The following is a 27752-nucleotide window of genomic DNA, read 5'->3' as shown; positions in this document are numbered from 1 at the left end:
TTGAAAGCTGTGTGGAAGAGAAGGCAGTGGGACAAATGCTCTCTGGTACCCCAGAAATCCAGAGCCTCTTCCCTAGTGAACTTTGCAGCTTCTTGGGAAAGCTTGCCCTGCCAGATCAGAAATGGTCACTGTCTGGAAACCGAAACCCAACGAGAGGAGATCATGGCAAGACGGCTGCTGCTGGGAACTGACCTGCCATTAGTAATTTGCAAAGAGGAAACTGAGCCCAGGACCAGGGCACTTTCTGATTTCCGATAGTCCTTTCCAGAAGGAGCAGCACAGAGTGCATCATTTGGGACTGAGGATCCCAGTTAACGCCCTCAAATGCTCAGGTGACTTAGGAACACGTGTCAGTTGCTGTGTGCCACTTGATACAAGACTTCTTCTCCAAGTCCTGCTCCATTGTGAACTTTTTTCTCCCTTATTGGTGCCACTGCAGAGCATCAGACTTTGCTTTCTGCCCCTCCTGCGACTAGATCTGATGGGTGCTGAGCAGCCTTGCAAGACTCCATATTTCTCTTATTACAGTGACAGACCGTGGCCACGGTTGCAGAAGCCTTCCAGCTTAGCCAGCGTCCCTGAACTTCTGAAGGTCTTGCGCAGCCCTTCTTCTTATTATGTCAGGTTTTTCTGAATGTCCCGCCTCTGTCCCAGAGCGTGCTGGGGGCCCACCAGGCTGCCCAGGCAGCCAGCAGACATACGCGGATGGATCAGGATGTGTCCATCCCTGCCCTCAGGAGGTGCTTCACTTACAGCGTCTTCAGCTGGGAAGCAGCATCTTTCACGAAGTCCTCAGTGGGGCTTTTCTGCTGTCCTGTTCTTACCCCAAAGTTAAGGAATTTCAGAATGTCTGAGCTCAGGCAGGGTCTGAGTAGTGGGTACAGAAAGGTTTATAAGTCCACTGGAAATTTCCTAACTGGATTTGCAACTGTGTGGAGGAGCTGAGCCTTGCAGGGTGAGGGATGGACCAGCGGGGAGAAGGCAGGGTTCTCTGAGGTTTATGTGGGTGTAATGTCCTTCATCAGCTCTAACTTCTGCTTTTTTCTTTTCTCTTTTTCCCCCTCAGTTAACTCCAGATGGGTCCGTTGATCAGAGCGACTCCTCACCAACTCCTCCTACTCTACCACCTTCCTGCCTTGTCATGGGCGAGCAGTGTCCAGAGCAGGCATCGCTGGCCCTTCTCAAATGCAGCGATGTACCTGGTCAGAGTAAAAAGAAGAGAGGCTTCTTCTTCAAAGGAAAAAAGCTCTTCAAAAAACTTGGGTCCAGTAAGAAAAATTAACAAGGGATTTATTGTTCTGTGAGGACTGCCTGTGTAGTCCACACAGGGACTGAAAATTCAGAAGCCCTCTGCAATAAGCCGATTAGAGTATTTTCATAGGGAAAAAGTGTATGTTGAATAGAGAAAACTCTTCAGTGGGTCTGTGCGCTGGTGGTCTCTGCTGAGAGCCCAGCTGTGGGTGCCCACGCCGCGTGGGCAGTGGCTCTGAACGCAGTGTCACGGTACTGGGGTGTGTGAGGCCTCAGCTCTAGGATACAGCTACCTCCACAGTAGTGTGTCCTGCTCCATGCAGCCCTCAATGCACCGGTTCCCTGTAAATATTTTAATTTAAAAATTATATTCTGGCTGTACGTTAGCTAAATGGCTTTTCCCAGCAAAGCCCCGGCCCCTTAGGAAGATATCCCTTGTACTACACACCCTGGTATTTCTCTGGTCCACAGGAGGTTGTGTCAACTCCTTCACTTCCTGCAAAGAAAATTTGCACTTTTCTGTTCCCATGAATCCCCTTTGCTGTCTCTGGGCTGACGAGTGAGTTATTTGTACTGTAAACCTGTAAATACGCAGCTGTGCCTAGGAGCATCCCACACTGCCTCAGTCATGTTTCGGCACGAGGATTCCCAGGGAGGAAGGAGCGATACCCTGAAGGGGGTCGATGCTTCTGCCTGTGGGGTGAGCTGCTGTAAGCTGCTCTTGGCTGGTTCACCTTGACCACACACTGGCTGGGGACTCCGCCTTATTTATTTATTTATTTGTTTGTTTGTTTGTTTATTTATTTACCTACCTATTTATTTATGTATTTATTTTTCGTCTGCCTCTTTTGCGGTTTTATTTGTCTGTTTCAGTGGGCCGCTCCTGAGTGGGAGCGTTTGGAGAGCAGAGCTGGGGATGGAGAGTTTGCAGCTATTTTCATATGAGATGATGTGTTCCTTGAGTTAAGACACATCCCTTTCTAAGCCACGGAGAGTTTTGTACTACATGGTTTCTATCCTTTTCAGTGTTTGTTTCTTTGCATGTTTCAGTGGGGTACTTGTTTTGAGAAGGACAGTTACGTGAGGTATGTGAATGATGCCAGCACAGCGTCCACGAGTGTTGGTGATACGGTATGTTTTTATTTAATATCAAATTTTATTATAATAAAGTCTATTTTCACAAAAATACATTTTTCCTTAAAAAAGCAAAAGATGCAGTGCTGCTTCTTCGGGGGGCAAACGGGAACATGATAGCAATCACTTGCACCGTGAGGATGCTGTGCGGCACTTCGTATAGGAGCCCGCCTTTCCTGTGACCATGGGGCGAGCTGCCTTCTCTGGGCGTGACAAGTCTTTGCCTTTCCTGTTTCGGAGACCTAATCCTGGAGGAGAAAGCACCATGGTGTCATTACGCGGTGTTATACTGTGCCTGAGCACAGTCATACCCTATCCAGACCTGAGCTGGACACACAGGTAGCCCTGTGGCACTGCCTGGGTGGCTTCATGCAGCGTGAGCCCCTGGATCTGGGTGCTGGACCCCTTCCCTGCAGGTGCCACCAAGTCCCAGGGGGACCCGCACAGCCGGATTTCTTCCTGCAGTCCTGTTCTGTGCTCTTTGGTGTTACCCATGTGTGGTTGCTCCTGGATATGAAGCGAAGGGCAGGGGGTTGAAGCAGGTGTCCTGATGCTGACGCCTTCTGCAGAGGCGTTGCAGGGCCCGAGGCTGCCAGGAGCACCTGGCCCACATGGGTGCACTCACACTGTCCTCTTGTGTCCCTGGGGCCGAGCAGTGAAAGCAGCATCAGGTATGATGTCCAGACCAGTGTTTCATTCTCTGATGATTTCATTTTTAGAAAAGAACAAAAAATAAGGCGTCAATGGTGAGTTTTGTTACAAATACAGCTTTTACTTTTTAAGTTTCAGATGCTTTGGTGTGTTCCATTTTTTGCTCCAGCACAGCGACCCACCTTCGAGCCAGGCTGGGAGCACATACCTGTGGAGAAGATCTGTGTAGCCCTTGCAGAAGTTGGCTTTTCGTGCTGTGCTGGCAGGGCAGGTTGGCTGGGATGGACCAACTCTCCGCAGTTACCGTGTCTTCTGACACAGCCACTGCTGTGCTCGAGTGACAGACTGAGACAATAACCTGTGAGAACAAATGGCCCCAGTAGAGACCTGCCCCACTACGACGATCTTGTAGTTGGAATCCACAGTCCGCTTACAGGCTTCCTAAACATCTAATGCAACTTCCAGAGAGTCCAGGCACATCTTGTGCCGGTGGTGACTGGTCCTGTCCAGCCAGCAGGATCTGTCCAAGCACCACCAGCAGCTGCTTAGAGGTTGTTGCAAGGGTCTTCTCCCGTGTTTCTTACCCAAGAGGTTAACAGCCTCCCGCTAGGAGCTCTCAGTCAGTGCTACGCCTAGAGAAGAGGCTTTGCTGCCTCTGCGTCTCCCAGTTCGGGGTTGTTTTGGGGAGCGCTGCCCTGTGCAAGCATCTAAATGTGTATTATCAAAAATGCCATTATTACTGGTGTCGATTGTTGTAGTGCCACCACAGCAGACACACGAGTCTTGGGCTACTCGATGTCCAGTCCTCCTGTGAGGACCTGCTCTAGCCTGCTCCATTCTGCAGGGCCTCAACCCTGTGTGCTCCCTCTGATCCGGCAGGGGAGGGGTGGAGATGCTGGAGACAGACTGAGCTTTGCTCCAGTCTTGCTAGGAGTTGCAGTTTTTCTGCCTGTTTGCCTAGAAGACATGTGGAACTGGGCAAAGCTGCTGTCTGTGGCATGTGACCCCAAGAAAGGAGAAGAAAAAAGGTGGTTTTCTCCCTTCATCCATGTGGAACGGTTCAGCTGGGTGATATTCTTTACATGCCACAATATACTAATGCTAAAAGAAGGGAAAAATAAGGAAACCACAAAAGCTCTGAAGTCAGACCACAGGTCTTGGCTCGGTACCTTGCTCTTAGACTCATTGAGTACTTGATGCCTCATAGTCCCACCCGTGGAAACGTGGGCACTTGAAACCGGGATCTGCGGCGTTACGTGCGCCTCTGCACCTAAATGCTGGGTCGGTTGTGTGGAGTGGCAGACCTTCACCTTGGTCCTCTGGGAATTCAGCCAAGGTGGCAAAAGTCACTGGTCTTTTTTTAGGGATTTTGCAGGATTCCCCTGACAGGAGGGGCTCGGTTGGGAAGCTGCTGCGCCTTAGAGAGAAATGTTCCAGGAGGATCTTGCTATCGCAGTGGACCACTGTCTCCTCCAGGAGTCAGAGCAAGGATGGACTGAAAGTCTTGAAGTTATAAAGTCGTGGCAGGTATGAATGCTGGAAGGAATTTCCATGACTTCTGAAGCAGACTTAAGCGACAAAAGTCATCAGTGACCCAATAATTTATCTTCAGCTTGCCCTGCCCTGGAGGAAGTTGGTTGCCGTTCTAACCGAATTTACCAGCTGGAGTTTCCTAAGCAAGTTGTTTAAGGTCGTTTGAAAGAAACCATCTGTTGTTGCTCTTATCAGTTCATCAGGGGATGAACGGAAGAACAGAACCCTTAGGAAGAAAAGCATTGGCTGTAATGTCAATGCCATGAAATGCCGAAGTCAAGACTCAATAGCCTTGGTGACTTTTCAGCAGGTATTCTTTATTGCAGCGCCAGGCGCACAGGGGATTGCTCCCCCTAATGTGCGCGCCGACTGATTCAGGTGTACACTTTAAATACATGCTCTGTATGCATATTCACTAGTTTTCCGAGAAATGATTACCTATTCATTAACTCATTGTTCCAGGTTACTGCCCACTCCCGCATCTGCACTAGAGTCTCTCGGTGGTCTTCAGAGGCATATGGTGGTCGTTTGCTTCCTCCGCTCCTCTTCATCGCTTCTGGGGGAACTGCAGGCCTCTGCTCTACCTCTTTATTCTTGCTGGCACATCAAAAGTGTTAGCTTTCACTAGTCTCTGCATTCCTCAGTAACCCCGGCCCCCTTGTTTTGAGAGATAAGCTTCTACTACAAGGTTATATTGTCCTAAAGCATTCTTTCTTTAAAAAATAGGAGATAAGTTCTGACATTTAGTACTACAACTGTTGCATCTGCAATTTGTATAGCCTTAAGGCACCCAGTCTCTTAAATTAAGCTCCTACTCTAATTTACAGTTCTAATATATTAAGCACCTACTTCAATTAGTTTATAGCTTTAATATATCAAACCCTACTTCAATGTTTGGGGTCTGCCCAGAGCCGGAGGCCATGTCTACAGCCCTTCCCTGCAGGACGGCTCCATGGCTCCTGGTGCTCCCGTCCTCCCTCCTCGGCTGAGCCCCTGCCACCAGAAGGTGCCTGTTGTCTCTCTGCTCCCCAGGCGTGTGCCTGGCTGCTCCCGGCACGTTTTGCTGTGATAGACACGGACTCATCGTTTAGCGAAGTCACCCCGATTCAGTTGGTGCCCCAACAGCAGGCAGGCTTTACAGAAAAGCTGAGAGGAGTCTTCTTGAAAAAGGTTTAACACCTTCAGGCTTTGGTAGCTAAACACAAAAGGCTACAAGAAACAAAAAAAAAAAAGGAGGTAAATTGCAAATATAATCTAGAAAATCATCTAGTTGGGGTTGTTCAGCCTGGAGAAGAGAAGGCTCCGGGGAGACCTTCCAGCCCCTTCCAGTCCCTAAAGGCACTCCAGGAAAGCTGGGAAGGGACTCTGGATCAGGGAGGGGAGCCATGGGACATGGGGGAAAGGTTTTACACTGAAAGAGGAGATTAGATGAGATGTGAGGAAGAATTTCTTTGCTGTGAGGGTGGTGAGCCCCTGGCCCAGGTTGCCCAGAGAAGCTGTGGCTGCCCCATCCCTGGAGGGGTTCAAGGCCAGGTTGGACGGGGCTTGGAGCAACCTGGGCTGGTGGGAGGTGTCCCTGCCCAGGGCAGGGGGTGGCACTGGATGGGCTTTAGGGTCCCTTCCAACCCAAATCGTTCTATGATTCTATGTTCTGCCTTGCACCCTCTACTTTAATTGCTGTGCTGCATCCCAGGTGTTGATGGCACTGTTTGTCTCTGCTCTGAGGCACTGTTGCTTGCATCAACATATTCTTGTTCCCTTGCTCTGGAGGAGTGGCATATCGTCTCTCCTTTGCTGTGGAAGGTGGGGAGCACGAGGGCTCGGCACTTGCATTGAAGGCAGAAGGCTCACCAGAGACATGGCCTTGCCCATACAGAGTTATCTGGGAGCAGGGCACGGTCTCTGGGGAAAGTGAACATTCAAGACACAAAGCGTCTCTCAAAACCTCCCACTTTCATGGTTTCTGAAGCAGTTTTGAGAGCAGTTGAGTAAGTTCCTAATTGTGAAATGCAGTTATCAGCACAGATAAGCACTAACTGTCTCGCTAACCTTTGAAAAATCCTTACCCTCTTCTAACCGTGAGCTGTGTGATACAGCAGAGGAAGCATGCCAGGAATGGCTTCGAAAATCTGCCGACGCTGCCCCTTTGCTCAAGAGCAGGGCCACGCTGGTGGTGGTGGCAGCTCGGGCAGATACACTGCTGCTGTCTGGGACACACTGAGCTCCCAGGATCATGGAAAGGTGTAGGGTGGGGGCATCTCCTGCATCTTTGTTCCCCCACTGCCCATAGCAGGGCTACCTCAAAGGCCAGGGGATGTTGCGCAGGGTCTTGTTCATAGAATCATAGAATGGTCTAGGTTGGAAGGGACCTTTAAGATCATTGAGTCCATCCATGAATCTCACACTGCTAAAACCACCACTAAACCACGTCCCTCAGCACCACGTCTGCCCATCTTTTAAATCCCTCCAAGGATGGCGCTTCCACCACTTCCCTGGGAAGCCTCTTCCAATGCTTCATAACCCCTTTGGTGAATAATTTATTCCTAGGATCCATCCTAAACCTCCCCTGGCGCAACTTGGAGGCTGTTTCCTCTCGTCCCATCGCCTGTTCCTTGGGAGAAGAGCCCGACCCCCCCTGGCTACCCGCTCCTTTCAGGGAGCTGCAGAGAACGAGAAGGTCTCCCCTCAGCCTCCTCTTCTCCAGGCTGAACACCCCCAGCTCCCTCAGCCGCTCCTCACAAGACTTGTGCTCCAGACCCCTCACCAGCTCTGTTGCTCTTCTCTGGACATGCTCCAGCACCTCAATGTCCTTCTTGTGGTGAGGGGCCCAAAACTGGACACAGCCCTCGAGGTGGGGCCGCACCAGTGCCCAGTACAGGGGGATGGTCACTGCCCTGAGTGAGGGCTATCTCCAAGGAAGTAGATCCCAGCCCTTTTCTGGGCCCCATCCCAGCACTTCACCACTCTCATGGGTGTTTTTCTTAGGTCTAACGGGGATTTTATTTGCAGCACCACGTCCTTGTCCTTTCCCTGTGCGCTTTGGAAAAGACTCTGGCTCTATCTGCTCTGTAGACCTCCCAGGAGACCCTTGAAGCCAAGAGTGAGGTTTCCCTGAGCCTTCTCCCCTCCAGGCTGACCAAACCCAGCTCTAGGTGGATTCCCTCCCGTTTGTCAAAACCTGTTTTGGACCAGGGCTCTGCAAAGAGGAGCTGTGCTCCAGGTGCAGCCTCGCCTGTGAGTCACTGCGAGGCTTGCAATTTGCTTTGTGGATTTTCTTTAAAGCACGGAAGGACCAAGACTGCGACAAAAGGTATGGCTCCACCTGCGAGTAGCCCAGCTTCGGGGACGGGGACGCCCTCAGAGCCGCTGCTGGAGGCACTGGGCAACCTCTGCGGTTCTGAGTGCCCCGCGCAGGGAAGAGTTCAGCTCAAGACATTCATTTAACCCACCCCGGGGGAACCCCGGCAGAGACTTGGGTGCTCTCGGTCTGTACTGCTAGACCAAGGAGTTTCTGTTACAGGAGGAAAAACACGATTGCAAAGCACAATTAGTTAGGAGCAAGCTGAGGACTCTGTCCGCCAGCCTGTTCAAGCGCATCCTTTGCCTGACCCAGCAGCGTCCCGCTGCCCTGCCTCATCGGCACAGCTGTGACACGGCGAGGATTCGTCTGTTGGCTGGATTTGCGCTCAGACAGGGAGAGGGGCTTTGGCCAGGGGCAGAGGCGGCGCTTTGCCGATGAGCCCCCCAGCACAACTGCGGTTTGGGCCAGGGCGAGACCCTGTGAGCTGCCCCGTGCTCTAGATCAGCAGCTGGAGGTTGGTGAAGCCTGTCCAAACCATCATCCAGGTGCCTCCTCCTGCTGCTCCTGTCTACGCAGGGAAGTGCACAAGGAGCAGCATTCATGGACCCTTCCAGAGCACAACATGGACCACGGGGTAGGGCAGGTTAGGGAGGAGAGATGGGGAGCGCTGAGCAGAGCAGACACCCTTTGGAGCTGGTGCCTCCATAGGGGGATACGAAGACATCTTTTTCGACCTTTAAGAGCAGCAAAGGACAAGGAACGCCATGGGGGAAGGAACCCTGTCCCTGTAAGACGTCCCCAGAAGGAGTCAAGACTCTCAAAGCATGGCAAAGCGCTGCCTTACATATTCCCCCACAAACAAAACCCAAACCCGCAAGTGGGGGAGCTCTGCTTGAGCATCAGGCCGTGTTCCCAGGTGGGTGTGCAGGAGCTGGGGTGGGCGCTGGCTGATGGGCTGCCTTGGCCCCCGTGGGGGAGTTTCCAAGCCCTGTGGGTCAGCCCCCCACACGTGCACTGCTGCAGATAAAACCGCCGGCGTGGTGAGGACAGCAGAAGATCGCAGGTGAGAGCCCGGCCCATTGCACACCTGCTTTTGCTTTCATGGAGCACGTGTTTCTGTACCGTAGGTGAGGGACTGGGGCCGTGTTTGGATCACCCAGCTGAGGTCTGAGCTTCCCTCCGCTTGCGTGACGGCTTCCCCCACCTTGGTCCAGGGCTGGCAGAGCCACCGTCTGCCGGGCACCAAGAACAGCTGGAGCACAGCGAGGATGATGTGGCTGGACCACATCGCTGCTGTCACCGGGGGCTCCTCCACAGGGAATGGGTTTTGCTCGGGGTTTTAGGGTGGACTCTGGGCAACCTTTGCTGGCAGCTCCATGGTGGGCGCTAAGTGAGGTGCAGTAGGCACAGCCCACAGATCTGGCTCATTCTTATAGAGCTGATTGCTTTGGAGCCGCCTTGGGAGGTGAGTGGGCCAGCTTTGGGCAAAAACATCCCAAATGCCTATGTGTAGAGGACCTCCCGTGCTGCTCTGGCTGATCCCTTTTCTCCTCCAGTTCTTCTAACCCCACATACCCGCCCTCCCTGAAGAGGTGTCAGAAGGAGCACAGTCAGTGTTGCTGCCTGGGTTCCCTTGCCAAGCTGCCTGCCCGCGGCGCTGGCAGCGCGTCCTGCTCCCTTTCGTTTTGCCCCCACAGTCCCAAATCAGTGTGTTCCCACCAGTGCCTGAGGTGCCTGGGGCAGGAGGCAGCTCCCTCTCCATGTGCCACCGCAAGGACACTTGCTCCTGGGGAGCGTTGCATTGGGAAAGGGACACCTCATGAGCTCCCCCAACACCTGCCATCAGCAGCGTGGGCACTGGCCTTCCCAACAGGTGGCGAGATCCACGGAGCCTTGGTTTTCTTCACTTCTTGCACTTCTTTGCAGGGATGAAGGCAGAAATCTCCCTGGAGTTGCTGATCATCCTCAGGCTGTTCCAGGCATCTGTATCTTCTTGTTACGGTGTTGTCCTTTCCTCAGGTTTTGCAGATCAGGGGCTTTTCTGAGTAGGAAAGCTAAAGTTAAGTCTAGAAGAGCCTGAATTATTCTGTCATAAGCAGCAAAGTCTTGAAGAGGTGTCAGAAGGAGCATAGAGAGTGTCTACTGCGGCAGCAGTCCTGGCTGTTTCACATTTTTATCAGTTAACGTCCTGTCTGTTTTCTTAAAATCGTGTTAAAGAAGAGATCCGTTCTCAGAACCGTTCCATCCCCATGGTCCGACCTCCCTCCCGGTACACTGGGCAAAGGGGCAAGCGCGGCACTGCGGTGCCGGCGGCTGGCAGCTCCTTGACCCGCTTCATGCTGTGTTTGACGGAGGCCGAAAACCAAACTCTCCTCTTGGCTGGGGGGGCTGGTTTCTTCTCTCGAAGTGAGAAATGAATTATTGTCCCTTGAGTGAACTTGCTTCAGCTGCTGCCGTGTTTGGTGAGTCGGAGCTACCAGGGCCTGTGGAATTTGGGGATGGGGCAGCTGCTCCGCGCTCTTCCAGCCCTGAATCACTGCTCCAAAACATATAGAGACCTCTGCCTGTTAATTTACAATGTAAAATTCTTATGGAAAGCAGATGCCTGACCTTTCCTTTGTCTCAAATGGTGGCCCAGGCAACAATTTTTCTCACCAAGATTGTCGAAGAGATGAACTCTGGGTTGATCGGGGAAGATATTTTAAAGAATCTGGGAGAATTTGGAGATATTTATCCCCTTAGCGCTGATTTCTGAACTTTTCTTCTCCGCTAGAGGCTGTAGGAAAATGCTGTCATTCAGGGAAGCCCCACCAGGGGCTGTCCCCTCCTGTTCTGTGACCCTCGGCCAGCAGATGAAGGGGACATAATTCATTTTTGGGAGCTCCTCTGAGCAAGAGGGGGAGCGGTGAGGGTGGCAGGAGGCTGCAGGACAGACTGGGGAAAGCAGTGGGGAAACGGGGCTGTGTGTTCTTCTGCCTTGGGGGGCAGGGGGATATATATGGTCCTTGGCCAGCTGGTGCCATGGGGAAGGACCCAAACCCACTGTAGGCATGTTGACAACGTGGCTATAACCAACCTAGGGTAAAAAGTGGGGGGAAGTAAAGACAGGGATGAGAAAACAGCGGATGAGAGCTCTTAGTGCTGGGCTCTTAAGGCTTCTTATGGCAGCCAGCGGTGGCTGCGCAGGCTCTCCGGAGGCAACTATGGCTGGAGGCGTAGAATAAGATGAATCACAGTAATTGGGGTTGCAAAATATCTTGAAGAAATAGCAACTGCTCGCCTGTGAAATGGCAGGAGGGATGATGCCTACATCTCTCATGCTGGCTATTTGAAGCCTCCACTGATGGAGATACCCACCCTTCTCGTGCCCAGGAGTGACTCTCTCGGACTCCCCTGAGGAATATTTGTATGTACAGCTGTCTCCCTCTCTGGAGAGCGAGCAGCAGCAATTACTTCCAGTGCTGCTGTGCCGATATCCCTGGGTGCTGGAGGCACGAAGAGAGTCCCACTGCAGCACTGGGATGCTCCCAGCTGGGAGACAGCGCTCTCACCACTGCTCTTCCCTTTCCCTTGCCAGGATCTGCCAGCGGAGCTGTCAGACGTGTCCCTCCTGAGCAGCGTGGAGGAGACCAAGTGGCTGGTGGACACAGCCTACAGGGGCACGCGTGACCGTGAGAGTCGGGGCCGGGCTCGGCCGCAGGCGTAGGTGTGTATGGGAACATGTACGCCCGCGGCTTAGTATGGCTTGGCTCTGTTCCACCCCTTAAGGATACTCCAAACAGGGCTGGAGCCAGTGCAGGCTCCTGCTGAGTTCTAGTGGTTCCCTCCTACGGAGGGAGCAAACCGCTGGAGGCTGCAGTGAGGACATTTTGTGGGATCTGACAGGAGAGCCCGGCTTTTGCCACCGTGGTTCGGGAGCACATGGCTTCCTACCAGCCCATCCATATCCTCCTTCAGTAGCCATCCTCTGAAACCCCTTACTGGCTTAGGCACCCCTCCACCTGAGAAGAGGTTCCAGCAGCATTAAGGCGGGGTGAGCTGGAGACATCTGAGACCTCTGGATGGAGACTGGCATCTGCAGACACCGATGAGCTGGGTAACAGTTGAGTGAGGTTTGGTTGCCTTGAGGTTGCAAAGACCTAAGATTTGTCCTCTGGCAGGTGGAGCTGGGCAATTTAAGAGATTCCCTTCCTGCAGCTCACTCTGCTCCTCTGCCGAAGGTGGCCGGGGCAGCCCTGGTCTCTTACGGCTGCCGTGCAGGGAGGTGGATGACTCTGCCTCTGTCTGCAGTTCAGACTCATGACACGCCAGGAGAGCTGGGGTGCCCGACGCACGGGTGTGTGACCTGTGGGACTCTTGGCTTTGCCCCTTTTCAGTCCCACAGATTTTGTTTTATTCTCCCTTGCAGCATAAAGGACCACCTACGGAATGATGCCTTGACCCCAGTAGAGCTTCTGGGATATTTCAAACGGCCAGTGGCAGGGACCTGGGCTGCCGTCCGAGCTGCAGATTACATGGAAACCACCCTGGCCCTCCTCAAGGAGAAGCCGCGATGGGCTGTGAGGGGGGACATCAGTGTCACGGGTAGGGATCTCACTTTGCTGGGAGGAAGGCAGAGGAGGAAGATGCAGGGCTTGGTCACTGGGGCTTGGGAGGAGGGAACCAAAGGGGTTATGATGGGCCACGACTCAAATCCCTCCCATGCGACTGCAGTGAGGCAGAGATGAGTTATTTTCCTGTGTTCTCTTTCCATCTTAAAAAATAATTTGGGGGGTTATCAGTTAATGAGGGTGCTTTGCTCACTTGCCTGGTCCTTTCTGCAATACAGAGGTTAATGTGCTAATGGGTCAAAGCTTGTAAGGCTTTGCTAGATAATATTCTTTTGCTTGAGTAGGGAATGAGCAAACACAGAGGATGTGACCCACAATAGCCCAACCCCAAGGTAAGCAGTTTTTCTGCCAGACTTCAGCTAGCAATAGCCAAAGTCAGATTGCCCCCCGCTGGGAACAGGGTGGTACGAGAACAGAGCAATGTGAAAGGACATTCCAGCATCTCTTGAAGGAGCAACGTCCTCCATGAGGTGGCAGTCCTGGCCTCCCGCCTAGACCAGTTTGCTGAGAGCAGAAGGCAAATTAGAGGCAGTAAGAGAAACGGCACAGGGAGGGCTCCTGCCGCGTAAAGGTGGACTCATGGGGATCCCCAGCATTACAGCAAAGCACTGGCAGGCCAAGACACTCGTCATGGGGCAGTCCAGCATCACTGCAGCACGCAGTGAGCAAGAAGAGGGAGACAGGCCTGACTGTGCGTGCCTCCAGCCTCTCCATCCAAGAGCGATACTCCAACACCGATGCTCCAGAGATTTTCCAGACCACTCGGCTACCACCTCTCATCCGCTTGCCCAGGAGGCCACAGTGGCTTCTTGAACCATGCTGTGACCCAAACTGTTGGTGGCAGCAGTGACTAGGAAACCTCCAAGGGACTCAGGAAGTGCTGCGCTAGCAGCAATAGCCGGGAAGGTTTTTCTGGTTGAACTCAGCCACTGATCTCCCGTGCCTGGGGACATGTGCTCGGTGGAAATGCAAAGCCAGCGTCCCCTTGTGCAGCCCAGCCACCTGATGGTTTCTTCTCCAGGCAGCTCGGAACAGTGGTGGTACGCGCTGCTGGCTGCTTCAGAGGGGGAAAAAAACCCGTTAACACACCACCAGGATGACTGTAGCTTTTTGAAATTTATGGTGGAGATAAAAAGGGAAGGGAGAGGAAAGAAAAAGGATCGCTTAAGCTAGAAAATCATCCTGCAGAGGCCCAACATGTAATTATAAATAAGATTTGACTCCAACTTTGTTGGGTTTAATGCTTTCCAAACCAGAAAAAGTAATCTGCAGCTCTAGAGAGCATCCTCAGCACATCTTTGAGCAGGAAGACCTTAAATGGCAGCCTCTTGTGCCCTTCCAGATGACACTGTGATAAGAAACCATTTCAAGGGTACAAGAAGGAAAACTTTTCCCCGAGCCTGGGAGGCACCGCAGACCCGGCAGGGCCGGTGTGTTCCTGCGTGTTTGTTCTCTGTTGTTACCTGGCAGACTTGCTGACACCAGCTCAGCTGGGGGTGATTTTCAAGGCAAACGGATGTGACCAGCAGGATAAGAAAATAGATTGTGACGTTTCTCTCTTCCACGGAACGATCACTGGTGAGTGCAACAACAGGTGAGGGGGCTGTGTCAACCGGGGGGTGGATGGATGGGTCCTCCATCAGTAGAACTAGACCCACATCCCCAGGGATGGTCCATGTAGGATGCCTTCTTTGGGGTTTTACATCCCACACTGTTGTTTCCTAGATGTGTGGGGATTTTAATTACAGTCTTGCTTCGAGGGTTCTTGGTGTTGTACCTGAACTAGCGCTTTGCCCAAAACGTGAATAGCTCTGTGCTGGGGACTGAGCCCCCGGGGGCGGGGGGGGGCAACCCCCCAGTCACCCCCCCAGAGAGCCCAGGGTCTCTGTTATCAGGCTGCATCTTTCCGCTTTCCCCTGGACTTTGTCTCTCTCTGCCCCTTTGCAGGGCCTCAAAGTGCTTCCTGACCCAGACCCATACGGGGGAATGATCTCGCCATCTCCAGGACCCACGTTGTGCTCAGAGCCTGGAGGCACAATGTTGCCTGGATCATAGTAAATGTGGCAGAGGCAGGAGCGTATGGGTGTCACAACCCCAGCAAATCCATGCCCGTTTAGTCGTGCATGGGGTAAAGAAGTGATGAGCATCTCTCAATAGTGGCTAAGGCATCAGTACGGTAGTCACATTGCAGTCTCTGCTCCAATAAATGCTTACTGACATACATGTCCACCCCGCAGCCCTGCTCTTCTGCCTTTGAAGATGTACTGCAGCTCTGACTCTCCCATCTACCCACATTTCCTTTCAGGGAAAACCGTGAAGGGATGGAGCATCACTGAATATTTGCCCAGCGCGTATTTGAGAATGCAGGCAGGGTCACAAGTTCTGGATGACAACTGTCCACGACGTCGTTATGGACTCCAACATGAGATAGGAACACCTGAGCTTTAAAGATTCAGTCTGATATGTATATATTCAGGGGGAAAAGTTTAGGTATCCATAGGACTTTATGGAAATTTAGGCGTCTCCAGGCTTTCATGCGTATCTGGGACTTGGAGTCCTAAAATAGGGGGCTGTCAATCGGACCCTTCGTATCTGGGGTTTATGACTGATCTCCACAGTGTCTAGCATGGGGACTGCATTTGAAATGGCTCCCGCCTGGCTTTTCTTACGGCTGTAGTATCACAGTGCAGTTTCCTTGTCCCTGAACTGGTGATGAATTATTCTTTTATCTTTCTGCAGATCCCACCTGATGACCCATGAATGAAAAACACAAGAGATTGCCTTCCTTTCTTCCGCTCAGCTCCTCCTTGTACCAGTGGCAGAGCAATTCGAGGTCAGATCAACATGCTCTTCTCCTTCCTTGACGGCAGCGTTGTGTACGGCAGCGAAGTGCCTTTGGCCAACAAACCGAGGGATCAGACCAGCCAGCTGGGCTTGCTGGCTGTTAACTGGAATTTCACTGACAGTGGGAAGGCATATATGCCCTTTTACAGCATGCAGAAGGACCCCCGCCTTAAAGCTAAAATCCCGTGCTTTCTTGCAGGTAAGTTGGGTGCTGGCACCCCTAACCCCGAAATCCAGAGTGAACAATTCCACCAGCCCTGGTTCATTTCTTTAATTGTTTGTTTTTCTTATTTAAGTAGAAAATAGAGCATAGCAAAACACAATGAGAGACTGAGATGGGCTGTGCTAGGTAGGAGAATGGTCTTCACCACCTCCAAGTCTTCTTTGTGACTATGTGCCTGGAGTGAAGCAATCCCATCTGTGCTCGGCAGTGCTGGTGTAGAGCCCAGAGGGCACACGGGGCTGCTGGAGATGACCTGGGAACCAGTGCCATGATGGAGCCGAGCAAACACAGCAATAGCAGACTGCCCTGAAGGCAATGGCTTGTCCATACTTGTCATTTGGTGGCTGTCTCTCTTCCGTCAGGATGGGCACAGGTCTGTTAGTGCTGGGCTGGGTCACCTCCATGAAACGTTTGCCTGTGCTGCTGCACTGTGAGAGGAGCTTAGATCCCAGCTGGTCTGAGAACGAGGACAGCTAAAGGCCAATGTGACCTTTTAAAATGTGTCCCCACCACTGAGAAGGCCGGGGGTGCACTGGCAGAACACCAGCCAGGGCATCAGCACAGGCCTTTTGGTATCTTCTTGACCACTTCTTCAACCCAAAATAACTCTTTTTGTCCTGGACACAGCCTCCCAAGGCCATGCTCACCTCCAGCCAAAACACTGCACAGCCACCACAGCCTTCCCATCTGCTGCCGTTTGCCTGTCTTCTCCTGTCCCCAGCACACAGAGACAAAATAACTGACCTCCTGGAACCTTGAGCGTTGCTCCTTTCTCCCCGGCCTCTGCCAGTGAGGACCAGGAGGTTGCCACAAGCCCACGGGAGTCCAGAGAGGGATATTTCTGATACACCTTATAATTAGTCTCTCACTCCCTGGTTGTTTGGGTTTTTTGGCTAGGAGGACCTCCTGGCTAATTCCTGCTGGCTCTGGTCACACTGGGCTGCTCATGGCACTGCCAGAGAAAGCTTGAGGGCACAACAGATCTCATCTACTGTGGAGATGAGTTCTGGTCCCTTGGACCCCTACATATCTGGCCTGAAATCCTATGAACAACGTCCCCATGGTCATTGGACACGACGAGGACCTGGTGGTGGGACCAGCGGGAGACCTCTGCTCGGTATCATCCTCCAGCACCTTAAAAGATCTCTTGGTGTTTTATGTTTAGCTTGGCCTCTCATATCTGTCCATCTGTCTCATCCATTGCTCTATGTCTTCAGCTGCTTCCCCAGGTCTCTCCTTGGTGAGGACCACATGGGACTTGTGGCCAAAGGCTGGCGCCCAGTGAGAAGCAGAATGGGCAGGCGTATCGGATGCTTCCCGAGGTGGCCTCCCAGCCCCCAGGACTAAGGGCTGCTGGAGCAGTTGCTGTTCCATGCTGGGTACACAGCCATCAATGAATTTATAGTGAACGGTTCAGGCTGGCTCGGAAGCTCCTTTGAAAATCCAGTGTCTTATTTGTCACTTTTCCGGTCCCTGAGAACTGGGGGAATTTTATGTGTGCAGTTGCCCAACAGGGTTCAGCGATTTCCTACTGGAGCTCTGTTGGAAGCCCTGGGTAGATGCATTCTGCTCGAGGAAACCTCACAGTGCTTCTTTTGTTTCTTCTTCCGCAGTCTCTTACAGGCAGCCTTTGACGGCAAATGAAAAGGGCTCTGTGCTGAATGCAGGAGAAAATCTCTCTATTTACTATGGGACTAGGGGACTAAATACGACATATTTACTTTTCTATGAGTGCCTCTTTATGCTCTCATCACCTGCTTGCTCTTTGGTTTCCTGCCCTAAATGTTTGAAGAAGGATTGAATATTTCATAATGATGCCATTTGTAATTTGTTCCTTGAAGTTGTGACTCATTTTGCTCTTACTGTTACCCACCAGAGAGCTTGATTGTGACTCTCACCTTGCTTTGGCTGTAGTTTCAGCTGGTTTGAAGGATGCCTTGGAACTTACAGAGCTCTCTTGGCCATCCTGACTTCCCTCTGCACATTTGCATTTTCCTCTTGGGCTGTGAGACTGTCTCTCTGATACGGAAACATGGAGAACACCTTCTTGTATTTAGCTTCTTAAGTTAATGCTCCTAGCCCGTATTTGAGAAAAAACCTTCCCTGGCTCTCTGGGATGCTGAGCACAACCATGGTGGCATCTTGGCTTTTGCCGCCTCGGGAGAAATTTGGCTTTTCACTGGTGCTCTCCAGACCTTGGGGCCCAGACCCTGGTTTCCTTCTCCTCCTGCGTGTTTCTTACCTGTCTTCTTCACGAGGCGGATATTGAGACACCTAAATATTTCTCTGTGCGTGGTTCCCAATGTGACGTTCACCTCCTTCCATGGGAAGCACCAAGTCTGCTCACCTGTGATACTCCCAGGTGATTCTCCAGCAAATGAGATGCTGGAGCTGGTGTGCACGCACACGCTCTTCGTGCAGGAGCACAACCGCCTGGCTAGAGAGCCGAAGACACTAAATCCCCACTGGAATGGAGAGAAGCTCTACCAGGAGGCACGAAAGATCCTGGGAGCCATGATCCAGGTACCAGCCACCATGTCGTATGTCCCGGCTCTGCTGCCTTGTCTTGCAGTCTTGCAGAATTAACGGGTTGATTAATTTATTAGAGTAGGGTGTCCAAAGGGTGCAATATTTTGGGATGCAAATGGCCAAATTCTTTTCAGCAGCCCCTTTAAGACAAAACAAAATCACCTGGAAATACCTGAAATAACAAGTACAGAGGGGTCTCCCTGAATCTTTGGCTTCCCTCTACTCAGAAACACTTTCTTTGCTGTCTAGAGGATGGTTAAAGAAGACAAGGCCTTTCTTGCACCTTTGCAGTGTAAGTTTATTTCATTCAGCCTTTTGTGCCCTCTGTGGGATGAGCTTCTGCTTCAGTCAAACTTAAAAGCAGTTTGCATTAAATGTATTAAAAGACCTTTACTACCAGCCAGATTTTTTCCCAGTATAGCTGTTCTCTGCAGTCAAGCGCAGCCCATCTTATTATGAAGTCTGATTGCTTAATTGCTGACTCTAAGAACGTTATTCAGGGTATTTTCTTTTTAAGTCTTTAAGTGCAGGAAAATTGATTCTTTCATAGTAGAAGCTTATAATTAAACATGAGCTGCGCTCAGCTCTCCAGAGCCTCTTACACACCCACTTGCCACCCCGCGCTGCTCACGAGTCCCCGCGTAACCGTTGCAGGTGGTTATTGACCCCTTTCTCCAGAGCCTGATGGCTAATTGTGCCGAGCTGATGACACAGCAGCAAATGGTCGTGGATGAGCTCTGGGATCAGATGTTTGAGCAGGTTGAAGGGATTGGGTTTGATTTTCCTGTGCCTAACATGCAGTGTGGCAGAGATCCCAGCCTCCCAGGTAAGCTGGCTGTGGGAGCAGAAATTCCAAAGAAAAACAAGCAGGAATCAGGCACTCTTGTGACAGAACATTGAGAAACATCTCCAGCCCGTGCTTGGCTGAAATTACTCTTTCCCAAGCCTTTTCACCATTTCTGTACAGCCATAGGTAAGTGGATAGGAGGTTGAGCGATGAAGTAGAGCCTGGGTGGAGCTGGAGGAGACGCTTGGAGGCACACGGCCAGAAGAACATGGGACATGGCACAGACCGGAGTCAAGTGTTCAGTAGGTGACTCATTTGTATTGCTGTTCAAAAGGCAAAATTGGGAAAGTAGTTCCGCAACAAGGTTGCAGGGGTAGAATTAGGGCCAGAAGTGCCCCGTGGCTTCTCTCCAAGCATCTGTAGTGGTCCAGCCCAGCCACGCGTGACTGGAAGAGCAGATCACAATATGTGAGGAAAATCTTGTCATAATTTCTCTATAAAGACTGTGTCCCAGGACAAAAGCAAGTCAGAACCACTCTCAGGGCCCTGCCAGATGCAAAACCAGTGTAATGGCATTGCAAGATGGTCTTGGGAAATAGATTGTTGATAGGACTTTACAACTGGCTCGTGGGTGTGTCGTTGCCTCAAAGTGTCATTAGGCTGATGAAAGTGCCTGGAGCTGCTGTGTCAGTAACGTCCTGGGAGATGCAATAGGGCTCGCTTTGAAACTGTGATGAAAAGCGTGCTGGATTCACAGGCTTTAAGCCCAGACAGGGGCTTCGCAATACACCCAGGGGCACGGTCAGGTCACAGGACTGCTCTGCCTTTGCTGCATCAGAAGGCTGTGATTTTTCCGTGCTTTATTTAGGAACACTATTGTGCAGGACCTGATCTGAATCACAAATCCTAAATTCATAGTTTTCCTGCTGATCTGCTGCAGTGGAACTGACGTGTCTTTCCAGTGTGAATTTGTGTTTATGCCCTAGCCTTTGGGCCTCAGCCCACCCCCGAGCGCTACCGTACTCCTGGATGTTAAACAGCCTATGAATGTGACGATGGTATAGCAAGATCAAAAAAGCTTCCTGGTTCTTTTTCTGATAATCAAACGAGAAAAAGATAGAGCATATAGTGTCTGGATGACGCCACTATCAAACAATCCAAGGAGATCTCTCAATCTGCGGAATTCTACGCAGTTTTCAGACATCCCGCACACAGCAGAGATGAATGCTGCATCATCATCTCATCTCTGCCCCTAACAGTTCACCGAGTTGGCAGGTAGGAGGACGCATTAATGCTCCATAGACTCTTCCTCTACTGAAGCGGTCACTTGATAAGACACTGAGTTGCAAATTGCCCTTAGCGGGGGACGTGCCCTGTCCACCGAGATGCAGAATTATGCACCGGTTGTGGTCCTGTGGATTTTCAGCTGTTTGCAGTACAGAAAAATGAGTCTGGCTGGCAAAGTCCGGCGGTCCTCTCCCATGTGAGGTAACTCAAGCTATGTCGAGCTTTCTTTGCAATGTGGGATGCCTTGTCCCTGTGGGACAGGGACACAAGTGAGACCAGCTGTGGGGAAGTACTTGGTTGCTATCCTGTTGTACGGAAAGAGTTAACATCCACATCTTGTCCTGATTCACTATCAATGAAGGCTAGATCAACAAGTTTTGTGAGGGCGTCTCTCCAGTGGTTCTGTCTGAAGGTATCTGAGGCTGTGTGCTCCCTGAGCTCCCATAGGGTTCCTGGGTCACAGTGACGATGAGGCAGCCATTAGGCGTTCCCAGACCCTTCGCCTGGGCTAGGCACAGCACACGGAGGAGCAAGCGCCTGAACGTAGGTCTCCTTTGCTATTTGAAATGCCCTGAGGTCACCCCTCTGCAGCTTCAGCAGGACATGGGTCTCCCGTAGCTCCTTGGTCACTTCACCAGGAGGATGTTTCAGACACACCGTGTCTCGGGAGCCTGTGCACAGGCACCTGCTTTGCTGCTGAGTGGAACGGCAAAACGGCACTGGAGGGTGATAGAGCAACTCCCACGAGCAGAGATCGCTTGCAAAAACATGGTTCTTCCACAAACAGCATTGAAATGCCAGGCAGGATGAACTGGCTCTGGAGGAGTGGAAAGTCGATGGCATGAACAGAAACAGGAAAGTTGAGAAAATTATTTTAAACATATTGGGAACCTACCTGTGCCCCAGCTTTGGGAAAAGAGAGGAAAAAATCTTTCCAGGAAGGGAAAACACATTACTGACATCTGTCTGCTCTGATACCCAATTCCTTGCAGGTTATAACTCCTGGAGACAGTTCTGTGGGCTCGCACAACCCTCTGGATTGGAGATACTCCCTCAAGCGTTGAGGAAACGTGGTCTGGCAGAGAAGTTCATGCAGCTGTAAGGGACACCAAAGAATATTGATATCTGGATTGGGGCTCTTTGTGCATGGAGGCGGAGTTGGTCCTCTCATGGCTCGTCTCATTGGCACTCAGTTCAGGAATGTTCATCAAGTAAGAGAGGAGCTGGGTATACAAACCCCAAAGGAGGGAAGGAGACTGGAGTTTATGCAGATTTCTTTACGCAGATTTGGAAATTGTTCCAGTTTGGGTGTTTTTTTTGTTTTGTTTTGTTTTGTTTTTTTATATTACTCTTTCAAATGTTCTTTCCCATTCCCTACTTGTCCAAACTGGATTGCCCTTCTTCAGATAAGTAGTTTCAAGGAGGCCGGTGTTACTGCGTGTTCAAATAGCAGCTCACTCCAGCAAAGGGAAACATATAAATATGTTAACAAGAAAAACAGGTACGGCTCTAAAGGTGGGAAAGCCAGGGTGGTGTGACTTCACCAATTACAAAAAAAAGTGGTCAGGTTTAATCAGGCTAAATGGCTTGCACTGGCAGTAGATGCTCAGCATCCGTTCATGCGGTGGCTCATGGTTGGGGTAGTTTTGATAATTTGCCTACAGACCAAGGGATGTTTCTGAAAGACCAGCGCACTTTCGGGCTTTGCAGGGAGTAAAACAAATTAATTGTTCTTCCTTGGCTCAGTCCCAGCTCAGCCCAAGCTGTTTCCCTGGCACTGGCAGTGTCCCTGGCCCCTCTCTGTGGGACCTCTCCTTCTGGGCTGCCGTGCCCTGCTAAAGTCGAACATCTGTCCATCCTCCCATCTCCTGAGTTTGCAATACACAGCTTTGCGCCATCGCAGTGGCTTATGCACTTCTCAGGGGTCTTAGAGATGATTTGTCCCTGTTTCTCCTTTCCATCCCAGTTGTGAGTTGGAACCCTGTGGTCTGACGTGTTTGGGCTTCGCCTGCACCAGGAGACGGGGGCGGTGGGGGGGTAGGGGGTTTGCTTGCCAAGCAAAATCATTTGAGCAGCGTTGTGCTTTCAACATACCTGAAGTCCTCCTCCTCCTTGAACTTGCTCAGGGGCATCAGGTGCAGAAGTGAGTTATATACCCCATTTTAAGCTGCATTTCTGGAGCAAGGCCCCTGTACTGGCTATAAACATCACCTGAAAATGGGATCAAGGCCAGCATTTCTGGGAAGATTTTCTGCCTAGAAAGACTTACTATGAGCTCAAAACCCAGTATGGGGCGCTTAAAGGCAAACAGAAATCTAGAAGCACATCTAGAAATCCTCTCCTTATGGCAGGAGACAAGAACGCTTTTTTTTTTTTAAAGACAATAATTATAGGGCTGGTTCCAGCACGGCAATCCTGGGGATGTAAGCACGGTTGGCGTTCAGTATGTGCTGACTTTTCTATTTGAAAGAGGGTGCTTGTGCTTTGTTTGAGGGAACACAGGGAAAGGCTTTAATTCAATTGCAACTTCATTATATACCCACGGCAGAAAAGCAATTTACATTATCCAGCTGGTGCTTCAGGACTCTCAATTTAAATAACAGAAATTTAAATTTGTTCTTGGCAAAAGAAATGTGTTATTGGTGTTAATGGGAAATAATGTTGCAGGAGCCTTGAACGTGAAGAAGCCAGAAGGGAAAATCTGTTGTGTCATCTTCTTTCTCCTGCAGGTTTTGGTGGGAGAACAGCAGGGTTTTCTTCTTCTCAGCAGCGCTCTTCACTGGCCAAGACCTCCTTGTCACAGATAATGTGTGACAACACTCATGTCTCCGAAGCACCAAGATGCATCTGCAAGGCCAACTAATACCCTTTTGGCTTTGTGAGCTGCAACCAGGTCCCAAAGTGAGACCTCATAGCCTGGAAGTCGGAGAGGACTGAGGAAGTTACAGAGCAAGGTGTAAGGTTTGAACAGCAGACATGTGGGATATCCATTTATGTGGATCAAAGCTCTAAACCAGGGCTGCCTAATCAGGTCTGAACATAGGTGCCAGGGACATGTCTAACACGTGTTTAGGTACTCGATTTCATCAAGTCCGCTGTGAGCAGCTCTTCCAGCACCCAGGTTTTCCAGCGTCGGCATTGCAAGACCGAGCTAAGGGCATTGCTCTGGGAGTTTTCCGATGAACAGACTTTTTTTCAGTTTGGCTCTTCACTGTTTGTGCCCATGCTTTTCTGCACGGGAGGTGATGCCTAGGTCAGGCAGGCTAGTCTTTCTGTCCAGGTGGCTGGTCTGTCCTTGGCACAGCTCTGAGCAGGCAGACCGGCACATCCTCGTCAGGCCAAAAGCAGCTCTGCACTTGAATACAGATTCCCACTTTATGGAAGAGAATTTGACTTCTGCTAGGAAAGTTTTTTCGCCTATATTTACAGTATTTCCCTCAGCTGCCTTCAGGATTTGTAAAGTTCTTGAGGTTTAATGCTTTTCTTCCAAAAAGCTCTCTGAAACCCCTGGGAAGCAGTTGTAGGCAAGAGTGGCTCTCCCTTGGGAAAGGTGGGCTGCTTTAGTGCCACAGGGCCATGCCTTTTCCTGAAAAAAATACCAATTTTCCTTTGCTCTGACGGTCAGGCCCTGCCACGCTCTTAAACCATGTCCAGGCTTTGGGAAGGAACAGGGAACAAATCTCCGCAGCTAACAGCAATCATTAGGAGCTCAAACAACTCCATCTGCTGTCGGCTCCCAGTTTCCGTGAGGATGGTTCATTATATTCTCCAGAGGGCTATGGGATTATCAGTTTGAGAGTGAGCCTGGGTACAATCTTTAGGTGCCACCTTCATGGTGCCAGAACAAGTGAGACCTGTAGGATGTTGTAGTCAAGGAGGGATCCCTGGAGGTGTTTAGAGCAATCAGGACTAATGCCGGAGTTATAGTTCCCCAGATAACAGGGAACTATGGCATATCCTTTTCTCTTTTGTTAACACATTGCTTTTTATGTCCTGTAGAAGAAGCCTCTGGTGACTTCTAATGCTGAACACCGAGAAGTCCCCAGAAGTCTGGACTTGGGAAGCTACCGAGATGGATTTTTTAATATATTTTTTTTTTTTTACCATGTGTATGCTTTTATTGCCTGAAATGTTTGGGCATGATTCGTGAATTGCTGTCATTTGCTGAATTTAATTTGCATGAAGCCTTTTCAGTGAGATGGAGTCCAGCGGTAAAAGAGCTTCATGAAAAAGATGTCACAGATCTATGGAAATCACTCAATATCACAAAGCAAAGCAAAATGAGTTATCCAGAGACTGATTCCCAATCAAACCGACTGCTGGCTTAGGCAATTTCACTTACACTGGGTTTCAGTAAGGTTTACTGTCAAAAACATGTTTTGGACCCTCCTTTCAAAGTTTCCATCCTACATAGAAAGATATGGGGGCATTGGAATGACTGCTTATTCATGTTTTGGTTTATATTTTTTTTTAAAAGAAGTACATACTTCTCTTTCCAGAGAAAATCTACTAATTTCATAGTGCCTGTGAGTGAAGCAGCAATAGCTGTCATGTACCTCAAATAAACTTGTCTAAAATGCCCTATTTCAGGATTTGCTTGAATATGGAATGAAGAAATTCTTCACATGGAAGCAGGATGCTCTCTCATCTTTTTTTTTGCCCCTAGTCTGGAATGCCTAAGGCATCATCTAGTGCGATGGAAACCTGTGACAAGTTATTCCTGCAGCCTGGCGTGAGCCAGAGTGACTTACCTGCCCCTGGGCTGTGGAGGTGGTGGGATGTGTCCTGCAAAGATAAAAACAATCTTAAAGCACAAGAAATTTAAAGTGAATCTAGTCTTATGCCAACTTTGTCCCCTCAATATCTTTTCTCGAAAGGGATCAAAAGCGCCTTCTCCTTCCTCTGTAGTTGGCTGTGTTACTCCTATCCATCAATAAATTGCAATTTGGAGCTGAGGCCAAAATGTTCCTTGCGCTTTGTAAAAGGCGCAGTAACCACAGGTGAGCGGAGGATGGTGGTAGGTTTTGCATGGGCATATTGGACACAGCAGGTTCAAGAACCTGTGTATTTTTAATGAAAGAAGGTATTTCTTGCTGGAATCTCTGACTCATACTCCTGTGTCGTGTGGCTCTATGAAATATTCTTCAGAGAAAGGGGCTGGCGCAGGATTTATTTCCAACAAATATTTGACAATAATTTCCTCTTTATCACCCTCAAAATGGTAAGAGTCCACATGAGATCCTTGGAGCAAAAGAACAGGCGTAGATACTGACTTCTGCCAGCACTTGGCCAGGGTGGAGGGGCGATGTTGGGGCTGCGTTGATGCCCCAGGTGTGTACCTGATAAACATAAGCCTGGACACGTTTTGAAGGCAGAAAGCGTGCAAGATTGCCCTAGGAGTGGGTTGAAGCCCACTGTTTCTTGGGCGAGTTCCTCGTGTTGAGAGATACAAGGGCTTAGTCAACAGATTTGATGGGTGTGAGATGCCCGACTACATGGGGGATGCGTGTCTCAGTCTCTCTAACTTTAGTTTTCTAGCATTAGTTGTCTAATATCTGCACCTCCAGCAATCTGTTCAGCCCCTGGGGGCAGAAGAGGTCTCATTCATTATCTTTTGACTTCAGCGATTAACTTAAGGGGGAGGAAATGACTGGCTCAAATCTTTCTGTGTGCACTAAGCACAGAGAACCTATTTTTCCAATTTTACCTGAAAAGGCTGAAATATGGAAAATGTAATCTAGTTTATCAGCTTGATTGCCTAATCAAACCCATGAAATGCATTTATGGAAGGACGGGGGCTGTTGCAATAGGGCTGCCCCGAGCACGCCTTCCCTGGCCAAGGAGCCACCGAGATGGTGAATGCGTCCTGCAGGAGCTGGGATGGGATCGTTTGCCCTGTTCAGCCTCTGCTGCTGATTTCAGAAACGCCGCTCTCCCTCCCAGCTCTGTCGGGGCCTCTCGCTCACTTTCTTTCCCACCTGCAGCCTCCCCAGCTCTTTCAGCTCTGGGAGTGGATGTCCATCCTGAGTCTGCCTTGCTCAGGACCTTCTCCCAGTGATGACTACACCTCGCTGGAGTGGAGGTCTACCGAGGTGGTCAGTAGGCTGGAGCACATGATGTACAATGAAAGGCTGACCAAGCTGGATTTGCTCAGTCTGAGGAAGAGAAAGGCAGAGGGAGGTGATTTCTTTTCAGTCTTCAACCTCCTAATGAGTAGCTGTGAAGCCAGATGCTTCTCAAAGTCACACGGTAAAAGGATAAGAGGTAATAGACAAAGGTTACAACAAGGGAAATTCCCATTAGACAAAGAACACTATTCTCCACGGTAGTGATGCAATGTGGACACAGGGACCAGAGAGCTAATGGGATCTCCATCCTTGGAGATTCTCCAAACTGACCCAGCTAACCTGGTTTTGGAGTTAACCCTGTTCTGAGTAACTGGTTGGAGTGCAGTCCTCCAAGGCTCCTTTCCCGCTTCGATTTTTCTGTGATTTAAAGTGATAAACCGATTTATTTTCCAGCCCATGTTTCACCTGTCTGTACTACCCCCTGTATGTAAATCCTATAGCACAAGCTATTCCAGGGTGTCACTTTACGTTTCTGTCAGGGCTGTCTGGACGCCACAGAGATCTTCATGAGTCAGTACAAGTTTTCTTGTAGAAACTCTTCTTCTTCCATCATTATGAAAATGCCCAGCTATGTCTTTGCTCATAAGTAGGTATCCAAAGCTAATCTGTGCCTTGTAAAACTGAGCGATGCAGGGATTCATCATAGAGCTGCAGCCAGAGCATGATAAATGCAGTTTCCTCAGTCCTGATAACCTGTCTCTAATATATTTACCCTGGAATCCCTCTGAATTTTTTAATATCAATGTTAATGCCTCTGTTGAACTGTGTAGTGACTGTATGCACTAGATGAGTTCAGTTTAGTACTGGTCTCCTTTTGAAGGTGGCTGATGTGCTCCTTGGCACTGAGCAGTCCCAACCCTTTGGCCTTTGATAGCTTGTTCCAGTCTGTTCCAGTGGAGCTATTTTGTCATCCGTTTCCAGTGGAAATTGCTCCCATTTCAGAATCCAGTCCTCTCACTTCATCCTGAAATCATTGCTTTCTCATTTAAAAGTCAATTTTGATCTTCAGCTTCTCTCTCTCTAGCGTTGCTGTATTGACAGTTCGTTTTCTTCTGAGCCTTCATTTGCTTACCGTGGACAAGACAATTTTCTTAGCCTTTTCCCATTAGAGTAGATCACCTTCCCTGCCTCCACCTCTCTTCTGACCAATGTGTGGCTAAGAGTTGGTGAGTAGGAGAGTCATTAAAGCTGCATGATGAAAGCTCATGACATGAGCAAGCCCCTCCTCTTCCTATCGAAGATTCCCTTAAATTGGGCCAGAATGTGAAAAAGGCGCAAAGACCCAGGAGCAAAAGGGAGTCAACTGGGCACAGATACATTTGCTCTGGAAACTGGGAGCTTCATTAGAGCTGTATTTTCTGAAAACGCCTTACAGGTTAGGCAAGACCTGGCTGCTTTTGAAATGGAAGCATGATGGATCTTGGTGCGCCAGGGAGCCTTGCAACAGAAGAAAATTATAGCTGAGAATTTTACT

At 50.2% G+C, this 27752-nt stretch overlaps 1 protein-coding gene and 1 pseudogene across 9 annotated transcripts in view; both read left to right on the top strand.

The window, feature by feature from the left end:
• Positions 1–3060, top strand: part of TSPOAP1 (TSPO associated protein 1) — a 74290-nt gene extending 71230 nt beyond the window's left edge. For 5 of the 9 annotated variants that reach the window (XM_063341797.1, XM_063341800.1, XM_063341799.1 and 2 more), the window contains one exon: positions 1067–3056. In XM_063341797.1, the coding sequence (XP_063197867.1) occupies positions 1067–1282 (216 nt within the window). In that variant the 3' untranslated portion in view covers positions 1283–3056. Of the gene's footprint in view, positions 1–1066 lie in introns of all 9 variants that reach the window. The other 4 variants (XM_063341801.1, XM_063341804.1, XM_063341805.1 and 1 more) reach the window with 3 other exon arrangements.
• Positions 3061–8492: 5432 nt separating this feature from the next.
• On the top strand, positions 8493–27246 carry LOC134518399 (eosinophil peroxidase-like; annotated as a pseudogene).
• Positions 27247–27752: the final 506 nt, after the last annotated feature.

The sequence above is a fragment of the Chroicocephalus ridibundus genome, chromosome 7 (assembly GCF_963924245.1).
Source record: "Chroicocephalus ridibundus chromosome 7, bChrRid1.1, whole genome shotgun sequence".
In the NCBI taxonomy this organism is placed as follows: Eukaryota; Metazoa; Chordata; class Aves; order Charadriiformes; family Laridae; genus Chroicocephalus; species Chroicocephalus ridibundus.
The sequence above is the reverse complement of the archived record's forward strand: the minus strand, read 5'-3'. Positions and strand labels throughout refer to the sequence as shown.